The sequence below is a fragment of the Phodopus roborovskii genome, unplaced genomic scaffold (assembly GCF_943737965.1).
Source record: "Phodopus roborovskii unplaced genomic scaffold, PHOROB, whole genome shotgun sequence".
NCBI classification, from domain to species: Eukaryota; Metazoa; Chordata; class Mammalia; order Rodentia; family Cricetidae; genus Phodopus; species Phodopus roborovskii.
In genome coordinates this window covers 5,024,681-5,040,354 of record NW_026126549.1, presented here as the reverse complement: position 1 = coordinate 5,040,354, position 15,674 = coordinate 5,024,681, and the positions used below count along the sequence as shown (strand labels likewise).

Sequence of the window (15,674 nt, the reverse complement as noted above, 5' to 3'; positions counted from 1 at the left end):
AAAAAAGTCAGTCTTCACAGCGCCAACTGAGCTAGAAATAGGGTTAGCAGGCCACTGTGTTGTGGAAATTGAATCAGCACAAATAGATGGGGAGCATGGCCAATCTCAGAGCACACGGGTTTCCTTTAGAAACCCTTTAACTACATTTGACCCCAGTCACTGTTTGGGGCTTTGTTTCTCAGTCATTGTGTACCTTATCATCACCCATATAGAAATTGGAGGAAAAATGCTTGAGGTGCATTAGTGTTCTTTTGCTGCAATTATTGCCTATGAAACACAAACACGAGACTCAACGCCCATGTGAAGTTTATTGAAAGAGGGGAGAGAAAGGGGGCGTAGCTGGTGGCCAACCAAAAGCAGGGGAGAGAGAGAGTCAGAGAGGGAGAGAGAGAAAGAGAGAGTCAGAGAGAGAGAGAAGGCAAGAGAGAAAAGGCAAGAGAGAGGCACACTTGCTTTAAAAGGGAAACTTGCGCATGTATAACTGAGTCCCCTGGCAGCCAGATAAAGCTTGAGCAGCCTGGTAAGTGATGATGTAGATTAAACAAGGCTGTGAGTATCCTGCCCATCATCAGGGGACGGGGTCAGCAGACTGCTGGCTCCCAACAATTAGATTGAAATGAAATTTAATTCTATGTTGAGTCATCTTGTAAATTTATGGTGAAAGTCATTATGGCCTAGGAAAGACTGATTTCTGTCAATCATGATTTGAGATATAGCTGCCATTGCTAAGTTTGCTTAAGGCTTAAGGCTATGCCCAGGTCCCTTTCTTTCTAGGCTCCTAGAAGTTGCCCTGTCTTGAGCAATGTAGGTCTGCACTATTAGCAGCGTGTTTCTAACACAAGAGAATGAGCATCTGTAGTCCTGGTATTTTGAAATTGGAATGTGAAAGTGATTCATGAGTTTTCTATCAATTATTAAGCAGTCATAGATGGAGATAAGTAGAGATGGATGGGGCAGTGAAGTCTCCCAGTTAATACCTAGGTGCTTGTCGGTAATAAATGAGTCAGGAAACAGGAAAGTTCAAAGCAGATATCAGCCGAACTGCAGCAACCTCCCATACCAACCAGCTTGGCTGGTGGGATTCAAACAAATCTAAAGTCTTTGCAAGAGGACAGAGGAATTGCATGCTCCTGCCATTCAAGTCATCTTTCACTTGCAAGGTTCTCAAGGAAGATAGAGCCCTGAAAAATGGGGGCCATTATGAAACAAATGAGACATTTTATGGTCTAGGGAAATACCTTATGTTTCATATTGGAGGGTTCTTATGGGGCTGACTGGGGTCATGAGATTTTTAACCTGAATCCTGCCCTGTTTTCAACTATTCAGATTTTAAAGGAAGACATTTCAGAGTCCAGGTAGAACCGTGTATTTACAAGCAGCTTTTCCTTAGCTGAGCCTGGCCTTTTCTTGACACATGAGCCAGGGCTCATGCTCAAGGAGCTACCTATGTTGATACCTATCTTCACCCAAAGGGAAGAGCTTGCCTTTAGCTCTCAGCAGAGAGGCTCCGGAACCCACAGTCCAGAGTTCTGTGTATTAACGCTGCTGCCCAAGGCAAGGGCATCAACTGCACAAAAGCAGAACCTCAAAACTCAGCCCTAGTGAGCTAGGCATGGTGGCACACACAGGTAATCCCAGCACTCCAGAGGCTAAGGCAGAAAGATCCCAAGTTTGAGGGCAGCCTAAACTACATGGCAAGTTCAAGGTGAGCCTGACCTACATATTGAAGCCTATCTCAGACAAAACAACAACCAAAAGATGATGGGAAGCTGGCATGGATGACATGGATGTTTGTTCCATGCCAGGTCTCCCCATCACCTTGTCATTGTTCACATGTCCTCTGTCTGTCTGTCTGTCTCTCTCTCTCTCTCTCTCTGTGTGTGTGTGTGTGTGTGTGTGTGTGTGTGTGTGTGTGTGTGTAAAGAGGCAGCTAAACTCACCTTATGTTCTAGGAAGCTCAGGAAGCTCTTCCTGTCCTCACTGAAGGCTAGATTTCTATCCTCACCGATGGCCAGAAGCAGCAAAGGTGTCAGCAGCACAAACTAACACTCAGTACGTCTTAGAGAGAGCATTCTAAGGCAAAAGTAGACAGTTAACAGCTGACTCCTGTTCTCCAAGCAAAGAGTTGAGTTGTTATGATACACAAGCTGTAAGGAAGACAAGTGACAAGATACTTCATATGACATGGCAAGTGCTCCAGCCATGCTGGGCTCTTTATGCCTTTAGTTCTTGGGTGCCTGTTACAGAAATTAGCCTTCCAAGCTTATAGCAAGGGCTTAGCTTATTCTGTGCTTCATTTCCTGAGAAAATGGAATTGATTTCCAGTTTAGATCAATAAGTAATGTCTTATCTAACTGAAGATGGTTATAAGCCAGAAATCATAGACACTTGACCCACAAACCATATGCGACCCTTAGACAAGATTTGTGTGTGGAGAGGATATGCCTGTGTGAGCATGGTGTTTATGTAAGTGTGAGGATACACGGTCCTATGCATCAGACGTTGTCATTCAATGTCTTCCTTTATCTCTCTCTGTATTTTAATAAGTATTAAAATTATTCTTTGACAATGTTATACATGTATATAATGTATTTTGATCATACACACTCTCTCATTGCCCTCTCTTATCCCCTCCCACTCCTACTGAACCTCTCTTTTTCCTTATTTTTTGAAACATTGTCTCTCACTGAACATGGTACTCACCAATTGGCTAGACTAGCTGACCAGTAAGGTTCCAGAATCCCTCTGTCTCCCCCTAGCACCAGGATTGGAAATGGGCACTGACACACTCCTTTTGTGTACATGCTAGGAACACAGCTCAGGGTCTTGGGTTTGCACAATAACCTTACCCACTGAGCCTTCCCCTCAGCCTACAGACAAAATTTCCTTCCTGAGCCCTGAACTTGGTGGTACAGATCTGTAATCCCAGATCTTAGGAAGAGGAAGCAGGGAGATGTCAAGTTGCAGACTAGCATGTGATATATCTCCTACCACATCAACCCTGAACTACTCAGAAAGAACCTGTCTCATAACAGGAAAAAAATTGTCTTTATTGTCATATGTTGAAAAGAAAATATATTATCAGTTTATAGAATTTAAGATGTTTCCATTAAGATCTACATGTCTGGATGCTAATTCTGCAATGAATGAGGTGCTCAGACAGCATGTGCCCTGTTACACCTGTTCCCCCAAGGGGACAACTTTCTGGGTTCCTCACCCTGTAGAGCTTGAACTGAATCCTGATAGGGCTGAAATAAAACTTGGACTGTGTCTAAATGTGCCTCATCTGCAAGTGATGAAGGCTTGTGACTCTCTACTTCTGCACAAAGAGTGAAAATTAGGAACATTTTCATATAAGGAAAAGACACTGTATGTCAGGTGGGGAATTTTATGCCGCTTATTTGGCTAAAGCTGGCATACCGAGATCATCCTAAAATGATGATACACAAGTGAGATGTGAGACTTGAGCTTGTTGGAACTGTCGCTGCAGCTTTCCACCTTATCCTTGCCTTTGCTGTCATAGGTTCAGGCTTCAGCCAGTCCCCTGCCAGAGGCCACAATCACAGTTCTTTGCCGCTTTTGTTCTTTTTTTCTCTCCTCTCTTTCATGCTCTTTCTTCCTTATCTCTAAAGCTCACTTGCTCTCCCCAGTTGTGGAAGCCCTGTGGAGGAAGAGCTAAGGGAGAATTGACCCCAGACATTTTTTTTCTCCTAAAACTAGCCCTAACAAATCCAGCCATTGGTAATTCACCTATCCTTGCGTCACCAGGGTGACCAGCATATGAGCTGAGATGCTGAGATTCCTTCTGCAGTTACAGATGCTCTGAGTCCCTGGTGCCTTCACCTTTTTCTGACTTTATGACACCGCCTTTTCAGTATCCCGTCCTGGAAAAAGGTGTGCTTTGCAGAGGATGCTCTGGGCTTATGTAAGAGGGGAGAGTCATGGTGACACTGTGGCACTAGTTGGTTGTCTCAGGGACCAGTGACTCCTGTGGTTGGCATCAGCATCAACATCCTCAGCCCACTTCCCTCATTGCGCAGACCTAACCCTGACCACCACACTGACACCTGTTTTGGGGGACTTTCTTGCCTGGACTAGGAGCCTGTGGACAGTGAAAATTAGCAAAGAAAACCACCGCCATTTCCATGAGAGAAAAAAAAAATTCATTTTCTCTTCCACAAAACAAAGGGCATGAACACACTTGCCTCGGCCCTCTGTTCCCCTCAGCTATTCCAGGAGCAGCCCACAGTGTGGTGGGGGCACCTAGGAAATTACCTTTCCCAACTGCTGCTTCAAGTGGTACTTAAAATGCAGAACAAGAAACCCTGTAAATTCCACCGCACAGCCAGAGCCCTTACCCTTAAATGCACAGAAAAGTGTGTCTATTATCTACCCTTTCAATGTAAGTGTGCGCTTACTTAAATTGCTTTTGTCTTTTTTCTTTTCAGCTGACATTATCTCTACGGTAGAATTCAACCACACAGGAGAGTTACTAGCGACAGGGGACAAGGGGGGTCGAGTTGTAATATTTCAGCGAGAACAGGAGGTAAGTGTCAGCCAATTGGAAATTCTCATTTTCTTCCCTTTTTAAGAGGAGGCCCCCCACAGTGCCTTAAGCCTCACGTGTCTGCGGCCCTTAACCTTGCCTGCCACTTTGCTCACCAATGTAAAACTGCCAAAAAGTCATTAGCATCCACAGTTCTAAGTTCAAGCCCACAAAAGCACCTGAAAGAGAGGGTTCTCCCCTCCCTGGGCAGGGTCTAATCCTTCTGCATGGTGAAAGCTGGGAGACAACAGCTGTTCTCATCTGACCTGCAAAATTCCACAGGTGCTTGTGGAGGAGCAAACTCCAGCTGTTGTCTTGGGATCTATCCTCCGGGTGTTGAAATTCAGTCTCCCTTCATTCCAGGTACTGCAGAACACATGTAGGAGAGGAAAATAGCTTTATTTGACAACAGTGATAAAGAGGGCATGTTGGATCAATAGAGAAGAAAATGATGCTCAACCTACCGAAGGGGTGAAATCCTCCAAAAGGGCTTCTGGGGCCCACAGAGAGCATGTTAGTGTGGGTCCCGGAAGCTAGTTATGTTATATTATGTCCTATCTATGGCTGGTTTCATTCATCCTGGGGCTTGGGATCCACTAGAAATCATCTCTTTTTCACATAAATTGAGGATACTTTCCCTTCCAGGCCTGTTTCTGTTTTCTCAGAATGCAATCATGGCCCGATTTGGTTTCCTTGGCCTCTCCTGGCACACTCTATCCCTTCCAGCAGGGTAGTGTGTGTTTTAGCTACTCTCCCATCTGCCACTGTCTTCCTCTGAGATTGACTGGGCACTGGGGAGGTGTGGGGGAGGCCCAGTGTTAAGAGGAAGTCTCCACAAGAGACTTCCCAAGCAATTTAATGCCCACTTTGTGCCTCCAAGCCATTTGCATTACACCTCCCCCTCCAAAGAGGAAAGCCTCATTTAGGGGTGATATATTTGGTAATTGCACATTATTTGCAATTAATTTCTATAAGGGCTTCATAATCCCTCGGGGTTCTGTGTAAATTCAAGAGCTCGGCATTAAATCAGGCACCCAGCCTATTACATTGGCCCCAGAAACATGAAGATGTAGTTGGCAAGTAAGAACAAAGTCGCTCTTCGTGACCTGGAATTTTTCCTGCTTTTTCCATGGCTGCCTGGTGCTAATTGGTCTGGCACATGCAACACACACTTGACAGTCTGATTTGGATGGTAGCAAATCAGCCCTCTTAGAAATTTTTTGTTAAGGTGGACTGGTCCTCCGTGAGTAAGCAGGAGAGTGTCGAAGATGTCAGTATCTAAAGTCCTTTGAAAACTGATTTTCAAGTCTCCAATTTAAAAGAAAAAAAATCCAATTAGGTTCACAGCTATGATTAAGGGGAACTGGAGGAGCTATTTAGCATAAATTACCCAAGGCTGCATGTTGCCAGTAATATTCCACCCCACATTTTCTGCTAGCTATTTATAGGTTTCACCTATTTTCATTTACTGGGAGATTTGGGAAGCCTGACTCAGTAGGAGAATGATGGGGGCCACACCTTTCAAAGCAGTAGAAAAGTAGAAATGTCTTCTCTGGAAAAGAAGGATCATTGAGGATGAGGGTCAAGGAGTTCAGATGCATACAATGCTTGCCTGACATGTGACATCTTTTGGGGCCAGTGACTCTTTAATAGTATTGTCACTCCCAGAAAAACTTCTCCAAAGGCCCTCAGTCCTCAGTGTAGGCTCAGCAGAAGTAGCCATTTGTGGGCAAGCTGCAACATGACTTCGGGTGTCCTGTGTCCATCTAAGACCATATATTTTAAATTGAGCCTTTTCTTTTAAAATAAAATCAGCCTCTGATTTAAAATGTGTTTAGTGAAAGCCAAATTTTAATTTTTGAACAGATTTTCAAAGCCAAATCTCAAGACTTTGGGTAACGTGGTTCTGAAATACCTGCAGATGCAAGCTTCCCTTTTGTCTCTTTTTCTCTTTGTCTCTGCAAGAGGCTTTTTCCTCCTCTTCACCTCTCTCCATAACTCCAGGCTCTTGGCTTTGTGCTCCAAAGTCTCATCATTTATTTAGTTCCTGCTGTTTGCACTTTGCATAATGAGTGCTAGGGGAAAGACATAGGTAAAGCCCATCATTCTCCTTGTGATGCAAGCAGCACTCATGTGCAGATGGCCCTTTCACACCCCTATACTGGATAAAAATGGAGCTGGGAGGAACTGATGCCCAAACCTGCTCCATAAGTGCTGTGTGACCTTGGAAGAGTCACTTACATCTCTGAGCCTCTGTGGTCCATCTCCCAGCATCTCAGAGATTCCATGAGCACTGAAAGTTACATTTGCTACAGCTTTTGCCCCTTTCATAGGGACTGATATAAGCATGTGTGAGCATCACCATGAAATGAACCACTCAGCATTTCCTGAACTGCACAGATTCGAATATTATATTTGTATTAACTGCAAAGGCTTGTCCTATTTTAACTTGTTTCTTGTTGTTTTTCTTTCTTTCTTTCTTTCTTTCTTTCTCAGGGTTTCTCTGTGTAACAGCCCTGGCTGTCCTGGAACTCTCTTTGTAGACCAGGCTGGCCTTGAACTCACAGTGATCCACCTGCCTCTGCCTCCTGAGTGCTGGGATTAAAGGTGTGCACCACCTGGCAACTTCTGTTTCTATATGTATATTATGATGTACACTTTGTGTTGATATAGTTTAAATATACAATTTACGTGTGTGTGTGTGTGTTTTCTGTTATTTATAACAGAGTGCATGCTTTGGGGACCAGTAAACTAAAGCTGAAACTATGGCTGCAGTGATCTTGTCTTCCCCACACTGTGATGCAACCTACAAGCCCATCCCTGATGGCTTTTCTCAAAGGGAAAACAGTTGGTGCTTACTTTAAATGGTTTCATTTTCTGTGTGTGTTTTTACCGCCCTACAGAGTAAAAACCAGGTTCATCGTAGGGGTGAATACAATGTTTACAGCACATTCCAGAGCCATGAACCTGAGTTCGATTACCTGAAGAGCTTAGAAATAGAAGAAAAAATCAATAAGATAAGATGGCTCCCTCAGCAGAACGCGGCTTACTTTCTTCTGTCTACCAACGGTATGTGAAGGGTCTTTTTTTTTTTTTTTAACCTGTTTGATATTTTCAGAGACAGTCAAAGAGACCTCTAAGTCTCCCTTGGCCTCAGTGTTCCTCCATCCCTTGTGGGCGTGTGAAAAACTTAAAAATCTTGTTAGCAAGATGCCTAGCAAAATTCAAGGTGCACAAAGAGTTGAATACAGTAAATAGTAGCAATTCTTTTTATAAACATCAAATTTATGACCCAGTTTTTGTGGGACCCATTATCTGCAGTTTCCCAGTGTAGATTGCTTGCAGGTGTTTGGGGAGTGTGACTTCCTGTCTTAAGATTCATCCATGTTATTCTGGGAATGCATTTCAGGAAACTTGACACACTGTCGGCATTTTGAAAAATAGTTATTAATCCCTGAATATATTTTGAGGTCTGCAAAACAGATGTCTATGTATCTGAGAAAATCAAGTTCTGAGCTGAGAGCACAAGACCAGAGGAGCTAGGGATGGTCCCCAAAACTGCTCAAGATACAGCCTCTTTGTCTTCAAACTCTCCATGCCCAATAGCTTTAGGGAGAATGGATGTAGAGAAGAAAGGATGCTGGCAGGTGAGTAAAGTCTGGTTACACATTCACTCCATCAGTGAAGTTGCCTGCATTCCAGGATTTTAACCTCTTTGTGGGAAGGGAGGAGCCAGTTTGGAATTCAGTCACTACTAAAGAATGCTAATGGGAAACAGAAACCAGAGGATTCAGAGAGAAAAATTAAAGATCCTTGCCCAATGGAATGAAATGTATGAGTGTGTGATGAATATATACTCAAATATCACTTAAGATCCCCACATTGAGAAAAGAAAAACACAGGCAATATCTATAACACAACCAAGCATGTATTCTTTTTAAAGAAGAGAAAGACCATTGCCAAGCCTTGACTGCACTGTGGGTCACTCATAAATTTGTTCCTTTTATTGTTTCAGTTTTGAAAGTTAGTTCAGTAAGTAAGTCATAGGTGAATCTTACAGGATAAAAAGAGAAACTGTAATGCAGTTGACCCCCCCACCCAATCCCTCAAATATAAAGCCAGTGGACAGATCTAAAATGTGACAATGCTAGATTAGCTGTTTGGGAGTTATCCAAGCATGCCTCAAGATAATAGGCCTCTACTTCTCTGATGTTTAAGATTCCAGTTAATTTCATTCCTTCTTTGTAACTATATTTATTTTCTGTTTATTCTTTGCAACCCCGATCTCTTGGGGATCATGTCACCTCATCTGATTTCCATTTATTCTCTTGTGATTTTTTTTTCTGTTCAAGTCTCACTCACAGACTCTGTGAAAGAGACTTATGGTGGTTTTTGATATAATTACTTCAGTAGCAGAAAAGTGTCTGATTGTCTTCCATAGCTAGATTACATTATATTATGAAATTTAGCCTATTGATTATTGCAATAAAATCCAAAGGCTTATTAACTACTTTGTAGGGGGGATGGGAAAGAAAGGGAAATTCAATGAAGATTAATTATATAGCATAATGTTCTGTTAATTGAGTTTTTAAATAGTTTTTTGATTAACAAGGGTATTATCTTCCCATTTGGGATGCTATTTCACATGCCAACTGCATCTCAAAAATGACTCTTCTAAGAAAAATCCCCATGTTCTTATGAGGTTTTCTTTTCTGCACTAATATTAAGGTTGAAAATCTCCCCCTTAAGCCAAATAGGTTAACATTTCAAAAATTAATGAAAGACAATGGGAATTACTCTATAAAAGAGAAAATGAAGATAAATGATAAGGTTGTGTTTAAAGCTGCCACAAGTGATGATAAACTACTCAGAGCACAAGGCAGAAGAAAGAGAAAACCATTTCTCATATCAACAGCTGCAGGTTCCTTGGAGTCCCCCCGAGACACACACACAGACACACACACACACACACACACACACACACGTACAGAGAGAGGGGGGGGGAGAGAGAGAGAGAGAGGAGAGAGCTTTAAGATTCTGAGTAAAATGAAAACGCTGTGATAATAAAGGCAAGTATGACCCCAGGCAACACAACCTTGGAGAACTGGATTGAATTCTCCATCAATTATCTTTTTGGAGGGAAAGGGTGCTTATCTCATTAGTTGAGTATAGTAACTAATTCTGCTAGAATATGTTTTTAACTTCATAAGTTCTAAAGAAAAATAAAACTAGCATTCCATTGAGAAATAGACCTTGAAGTTTTTGCCACACAAAGATGCATTGCTCTGGCTGGGTTACTTCTCCAGCCTGTCTGCTTATGGTGAGAAAGGCAGAGGACTATGGTGTTCATTGTGAAAATTAAAAAAGTACCCAGACACAAAGCAGAGATAAAGTGTGTTCAGGTACAGAGAGAGCTACTATTAGTGTCTTTTAGAGAAAAAGATCATATTTACAAAAATATGATCTATTCTACAGGGTGTTTTTAAGCCAGGTTTTTTAAATTTAATAATATACAAGAATATTTTCCTAACTGATATGTTATTAAAATACCATATGGTTTTTAATGACTACATATTGCTTCCTTGTATGGTTTGAATCTTCTGTGTTTCAATGGCTGCATACTATTTCCTCATGTGATTTGATTCTTCTGTGGCTTAATAGTCAGTCTCCTACTATCAGGCTTTTAGTCAACAATTTCTTACTATAAATTACATATCCTATAGAATATTATATTACATGTAATAGATTCTATAAATTCAGTATATGGATAGCTGTTGGTATAAATATCAACAGGTAAAATGCAAATATCACCTCTATAAAGAGGTGATGTTTGTTAGAAAGTGCTTGTTAAGCAAGGAGATAGGGGAAGACTACAGAAAATGTACATAGTAAGCTCCAAAAAGAATATATATAAAATGTTGGTCATGGATTATCCCTAACTAGAAGTCATATAGGCAACTTTTATCCTCATGTTTTACCTGTGGCTTCTATTTTTCTCTATAGTGCTTTATCATTTATAATATAAAATACAAGATAAAATGCCTTGCAAATAACTAGACTTGGACACATTTCAAAATTGAGCATCAGAAAATATTTGGTGGTGAAATCCACTGGCTTGCGGGTTGTTCTTGGCCACAGCTGATGAAAAGCAAATCAACTGACTTTATAAATAGGGTCAATGCTTGACTTCCTCACTCTGAAAAGGCAGCTTCGCATGAGCAGGATCTCAGGAGAGCTTGGGACAAGAGGATGTGAGCACAGAGCTAGCAGTTCTAAATTAAGCCCACAGCTGGGAAAGGCACTCCTCCCAGCACAAGCCGGGTGTGGGCATAGATGAGAATGCATGGGTCCTGAAAGGAACAGCCTTGCCACACATGAGAGTATAGGCTTGGAAGCCCGAATAACACCCATTGCTGCTGACTGCCCACAGCACAGTCCTCTCAGGACAAGACATGAAATCGTGATCTACTGTGAGGGCACGTGCCTTTGCTGGCAAGAGCGGTCCTCCCAAAGGTGAAGCAGTTGGAAAGTGATAGTGTGTAGCCTGGTGAGTAGTGAAGGGATGATACAGGACAGAAAACCAAAGGGTCCCATTAAAAGCAGTTTAAAGGGGCAGCTTTTCTCCCTGGAAGAGACAGATGTGTAGACATCCTTGTGGGATGACGTCCAAGGCAAGAGCGTAACCTCTTATTAGTTCAGAGTTGTGGCTCCACATGCTAATTCTAATGACAGCTGCTATTTAGACACCACTTACCACTTTCAGAAGCCCAACACAGTTAAACATGTTGATTCATTTCATCCTAAAGTCCTCACAAGAAAGATGCCATTTCTACCAGTTTATGAATAAAACGAGTGACAATCGTGCAATATTTAAATATGTGGGTGTCTATATACTGAGACTGAGACTTAAGTGGGCGTTCTGCACTTCCTTGTTTCCTCATGGTCATTCCCCAGGACTATTTTGTATGTGCCTTCTCACAAGGACCGTAGTCCTTGGCTGTGTGGCTGTTCAATAAAGAGTTGGGGGAGGGGGGACACATAACTCTTTCTAGGTATGGAGGAGATTTATTGTAGATATGAGGGGGGGAACAGCCAAAGGCGGAGACAGAGACATCTAGGAGAATCTAGAATGAACGTGGCCAGACTGAGCCGGGCCACGTGAGGAAGGATGGAGAGGGAGAGCAAGAGAGGAGCCACAGACCAAGAAATGGCAACCAAGGCCAAGGGACTGGTAGAGCCAAAATGGCTGAGTTAAGTAGTTGCCAGGGGCAGCCCAGCCCCAGGGTTGGAGAGTTGAGGGTAGAGACAGTGTATGCTAGCCAGGTGAGAACTAAAGGATGCTGGGAGAACCTGGCATCCAGAGTCTGCTTTCATATGTTAATAGGCATCTCAGCTCTTTGTTCAGGGTTTGAGACCTAACAGCTGTCTAAGACAGTAGTGGGAATTGGGCCCTACAGTATCTTACACCAAATCCTGCCCAATAGAGACAAACACAGAGAAATCAAGTGTGCCCTGAATTTCAGAAGGAAAGGAAAAGACAAGCACAGACTGCAAATGTGTGATCTGATAAGGAAAGTGTTCGAGGCCATATGGCACACAGACAAGACTGGCTTAGCCAAAACATGAATTGAAAGTCTGGGTGGGGCATGCCTCATCAGTTCCTCAGAGTCCCAAATCCCCTCCATTACCTTGAGCTGTCAGCACCTGGAGGCATTGGAGTTCTCGTTTTGTTTTTTTGTTTCAATGCTATGGAAAAGGACAGGTGTCATCAAGGGATGCAAGATAATAGGACAATATAAACTAGTCTATAGTTGGAAGCTATCAGTTTGTAGTTGGAAACAAGAACAAAAAGAGAGAGGGGAGAGGAAAGAGAAGAGGGAAGGAGAAAAGAGGAGAGGGAAGGAGAAAGAAGAAGAGAGGAGAGGAAGGGAATAGAGAGGAAAGGAGAGGGGAAGGAGAGGGGAGGGGAGGGGAGATGAGAGAGGAGGGAAGAGGAAAGGGGAATGAGAGGGAAGGAGAGAGGAGAGGAGAGGGGAGGGGAGGGGAACTGGTACTCATGGAAAAACATGCTAGGCAACTGAGTTATCCCCCAGCCTGAAAAGAGCATTTTGCTTCATCTTTACATCATTTTATTTCCATTCATATTCAAACTAATATTTATTTGTTAGATATTGATATTACTGAGCCTCAACTACACCCCAGGTACCACTAAATACTGAAAGTACAGTGATGAACAAGACAGATAAAACTCCAAAGATTTCTAGTGACAAATAATAGATGACAGATGGATAGATGATAGATAGATAGATAGATAGATAGATAGATAGATAGATAGATAGGTAGGTAGGTAGAGACATAGATGATAGGTAGATAGATGATAGGTAGATGGAAGGAAGGAAGGAAGGAAGGAAGGAAGGAAGGAAGGAAGGAAGGAAGATAGATAACCAACTCAGCCAGTTGATAGGGAAGTGTACTGCAGAAGAAAAGGAAAGAGAGGAAGAAAAGTAGGAGGAAGTAGTCAAGGACAAAGAGAAAAGAATGGAGAATTGTTATAGAACCATTTTTATATAGGTTCAATAAAAACTACTCTGAGATTGGGGCATAAAAAAAAAATGAGTCGTATGAACAGTCATGGGGCCTGGGGAGATAATTCTTTGGCAGAGAACTTTCCAAGTATCTACAAGCCCTGGGTTTAAGCCTCAGTGTCAGATAGATTAGATTATATAGAAGATAGATAGATAGATAGGTAGGTAGGTAGATAGGTAGGTAGGTAGGTAGGTAGGTAGGTAGGTAGGTAGGTAGATAGATAGATAGATAGATAGATAGATAGATAGATAGATAGATAGATAGATAGAAAAGGTCTTTTCTGACAGAAGGCACAGTAAGTTCAAAGGCTGTGAGGCAGAAGTGTGCTTAGTGTCTTAGGCAAAGAAAGAAGCCATGTAACAGCAGCACAGGGAGTTTGGGAGCAGGGTGGCCAGCAATGTGACAGTGTTGAGGAAGTCAAGAGTGCAAGGTTATGAGGGGCTGTTGGGGCCCTGGTGAGGACAGTGTCTAAGAAGGGTGGATGCTAAAAATAGAGATGGTTACTGCCCAGCGTAACTGTGTATGTACTAACAGCTACATAGTGAACTATATATATATATATATATATATATATATATATACATACATACATATATATATGTATATATATATATACATACATACATATATATATATATATATGATTATTCTTATTCAACTCCAGTCAGTATTTGTATTAAATGTGTCAAATGTAAGGTATATGTTTAACAGGGAACCATCAAGCCATTTGTCCCAACACAATCTGTTTTTGTTTTGCCTTGAGAGTTTCCCTTCAAATGGCATGAGACTGATGCAGGACAGCACTTTCAAGAGCTTGCCATCATTACCTGCACCATGTTCCCCACCTCTACCCCATTTCCATCCCCAGAGAAAGCTTCCCTGCACTGTCATCCTGACCTCTGGTTGCCCTCCACAGATAAAACTGTGAAGCTGTGGAAAGTCAGTGAGCGTGATAAGAGGCCAGAAGGCTACAACCTGAAAGATGAGGAGGGCCGGCTCCGGGATCCTTCTACCATCACAACCCTGCGGGTGAGTGTTGTCCCTGCCCCAGACATGCCTTTTGGCAGCCTGGGCCACCAGGGGCAGGAGAATGCTCCCCCTAAAGTTGGGCATGTGCTGATTACAACAGCAGATTACAACTATTATATGTGGTTGAAGGCATTGGGCAAAGCCTCAGCCTACCCATGTCTGGTGGCAGATGGAGGAATGGGAACAATGCCAGGCCCTAATGACTACAAATCCATGTTTCTCCTTTGTCCCTAAGGACCTGCCACATGGCCATTGCCATACGTTACTGTATTCTTAGCCTGTCTATTCACATTATCTAGCAAGTCTTGAACACTTTCTGTAGATAGTGGTATATGGGCGCAAGGCAGCTAGGGTGGAAAATTTGCCCTTGAGAACCCAAGCATTCATCTAACACACCTGGGTTTGAACTCTGCCACTTATCAGAATGTTATATGACTATTGTATTTGTTGGATGTTGTCCTTGTGCTATTTTAACTGACAGAGACTATTAAGCATGAATCGTTTATTTCAGCCCACAGTTTCAGAGACTTTGTCCAGAGCCAGCTGGCTCCATTGCTTTCGGGCTGTGCTGAAAACATAGTAATGGCATATGGGGAGGGGACTCACTTCATGGTGGTGCAAAAGCAAAGACACAGAAGGACAGGATAGAGCCAGAGACAAGATGCCCTCCAAAGACACATCCTTAGACCTACTCTCTCCAACCAGGCCCCATCTTCCAATAATTACACCAAATTATAAGCCCAACAACAGACTGACTGTAGTTGAAAAGAGCCTGTTTCATCCAGTAACCTTTTGGTGATTAGATTCTCTGCCACGTGAGAACCAGGCTCTGTGAGATTTTGGGAGAAACTGCATTTAAAACACAACATCCCCTTAATCTTTTTTTTTTTTTTTTTTACTTCAGTCAGACAAGTTTCTTTTCCATTCTCTGCCTGCAACAGTGGGCAGAAAGTTCAGCATATGTGTAGACTTTGCTTTCAATCTGTGTGGCTTTCTTAGGATCCTCCAGATGTGCTTAGCCTGGTAAGGAGGAGGGACCATTACAGCACTTACACTCAAATGGCCCTCACTCTACATAGAGTAAGACAAATGTACAGATGGATTTAGAGTCACTTGCCCAAAGGAAAAAGAAACAGCATTTGGTCCTGGAGGAAAGGCCTTAGGAGTAGGTGCTAGTATAATGAATGTCTACACATGGGTCACCACTAAGAGAAGACGCTCTAGAGCAGTGGTTCTCAACCTTCCCAATGCTGCGACCTTTTAATACAGTTCCTCATGTTGTGGGGACCCCCCAACCATAAAATTACTACATTGCACTTCATAACCATAATTTTGCTACTGTTGTGAATTGTAATGTAAACATCTGTGTTTTCCAATGGTCTTAGGAGACCCCTGTGAAAGGGTCATTTGACCCTCAAAGAAGTCGAGACCCACAAACTGAGAACCACTGCTCTAGATGCAGGTAAACGTGGTTTAACACTGGATGGTTTGTTTTTCATCTGTTCAGTGTAAA

General features: G+C 42.5%; 1 protein-coding gene across 11 annotated transcripts in view; it reads left to right on the top strand.

Moving 5' to 3' along the window:
• Ppp2r2b (protein phosphatase 2 regulatory subunit Bbeta) overlaps window positions 1-15,674 on the top strand; it is a 382,601-nt gene that overhangs the window by 291,322 nt on the left and 75,605 nt on the right. For 7 of the 11 annotated variants that reach the window (XM_051200854.1, XM_051200855.1, XM_051200859.1 and 4 more), the window contains 4 exons: window positions 4,449-4,546; window positions 4,829-4,909; window positions 7,450-7,615; window positions 14,049-14,161. In XM_051200854.1, the coding sequence (XP_051056811.1) occupies window positions 4,449-4,546; window positions 4,829-4,909; window positions 7,450-7,615; window positions 14,049-14,161 (458 nt within the window). The remainder of the gene's footprint in view (window positions 1-4,448; window positions 4,547-4,828; window positions 4,910-7,449; window positions 7,616-14,048; window positions 14,162-15,674) is intronic. The other 4 variants (XM_051200856.1, XM_051200858.1, XM_051200864.1 and 1 more) reach the window with 1 other exon arrangement.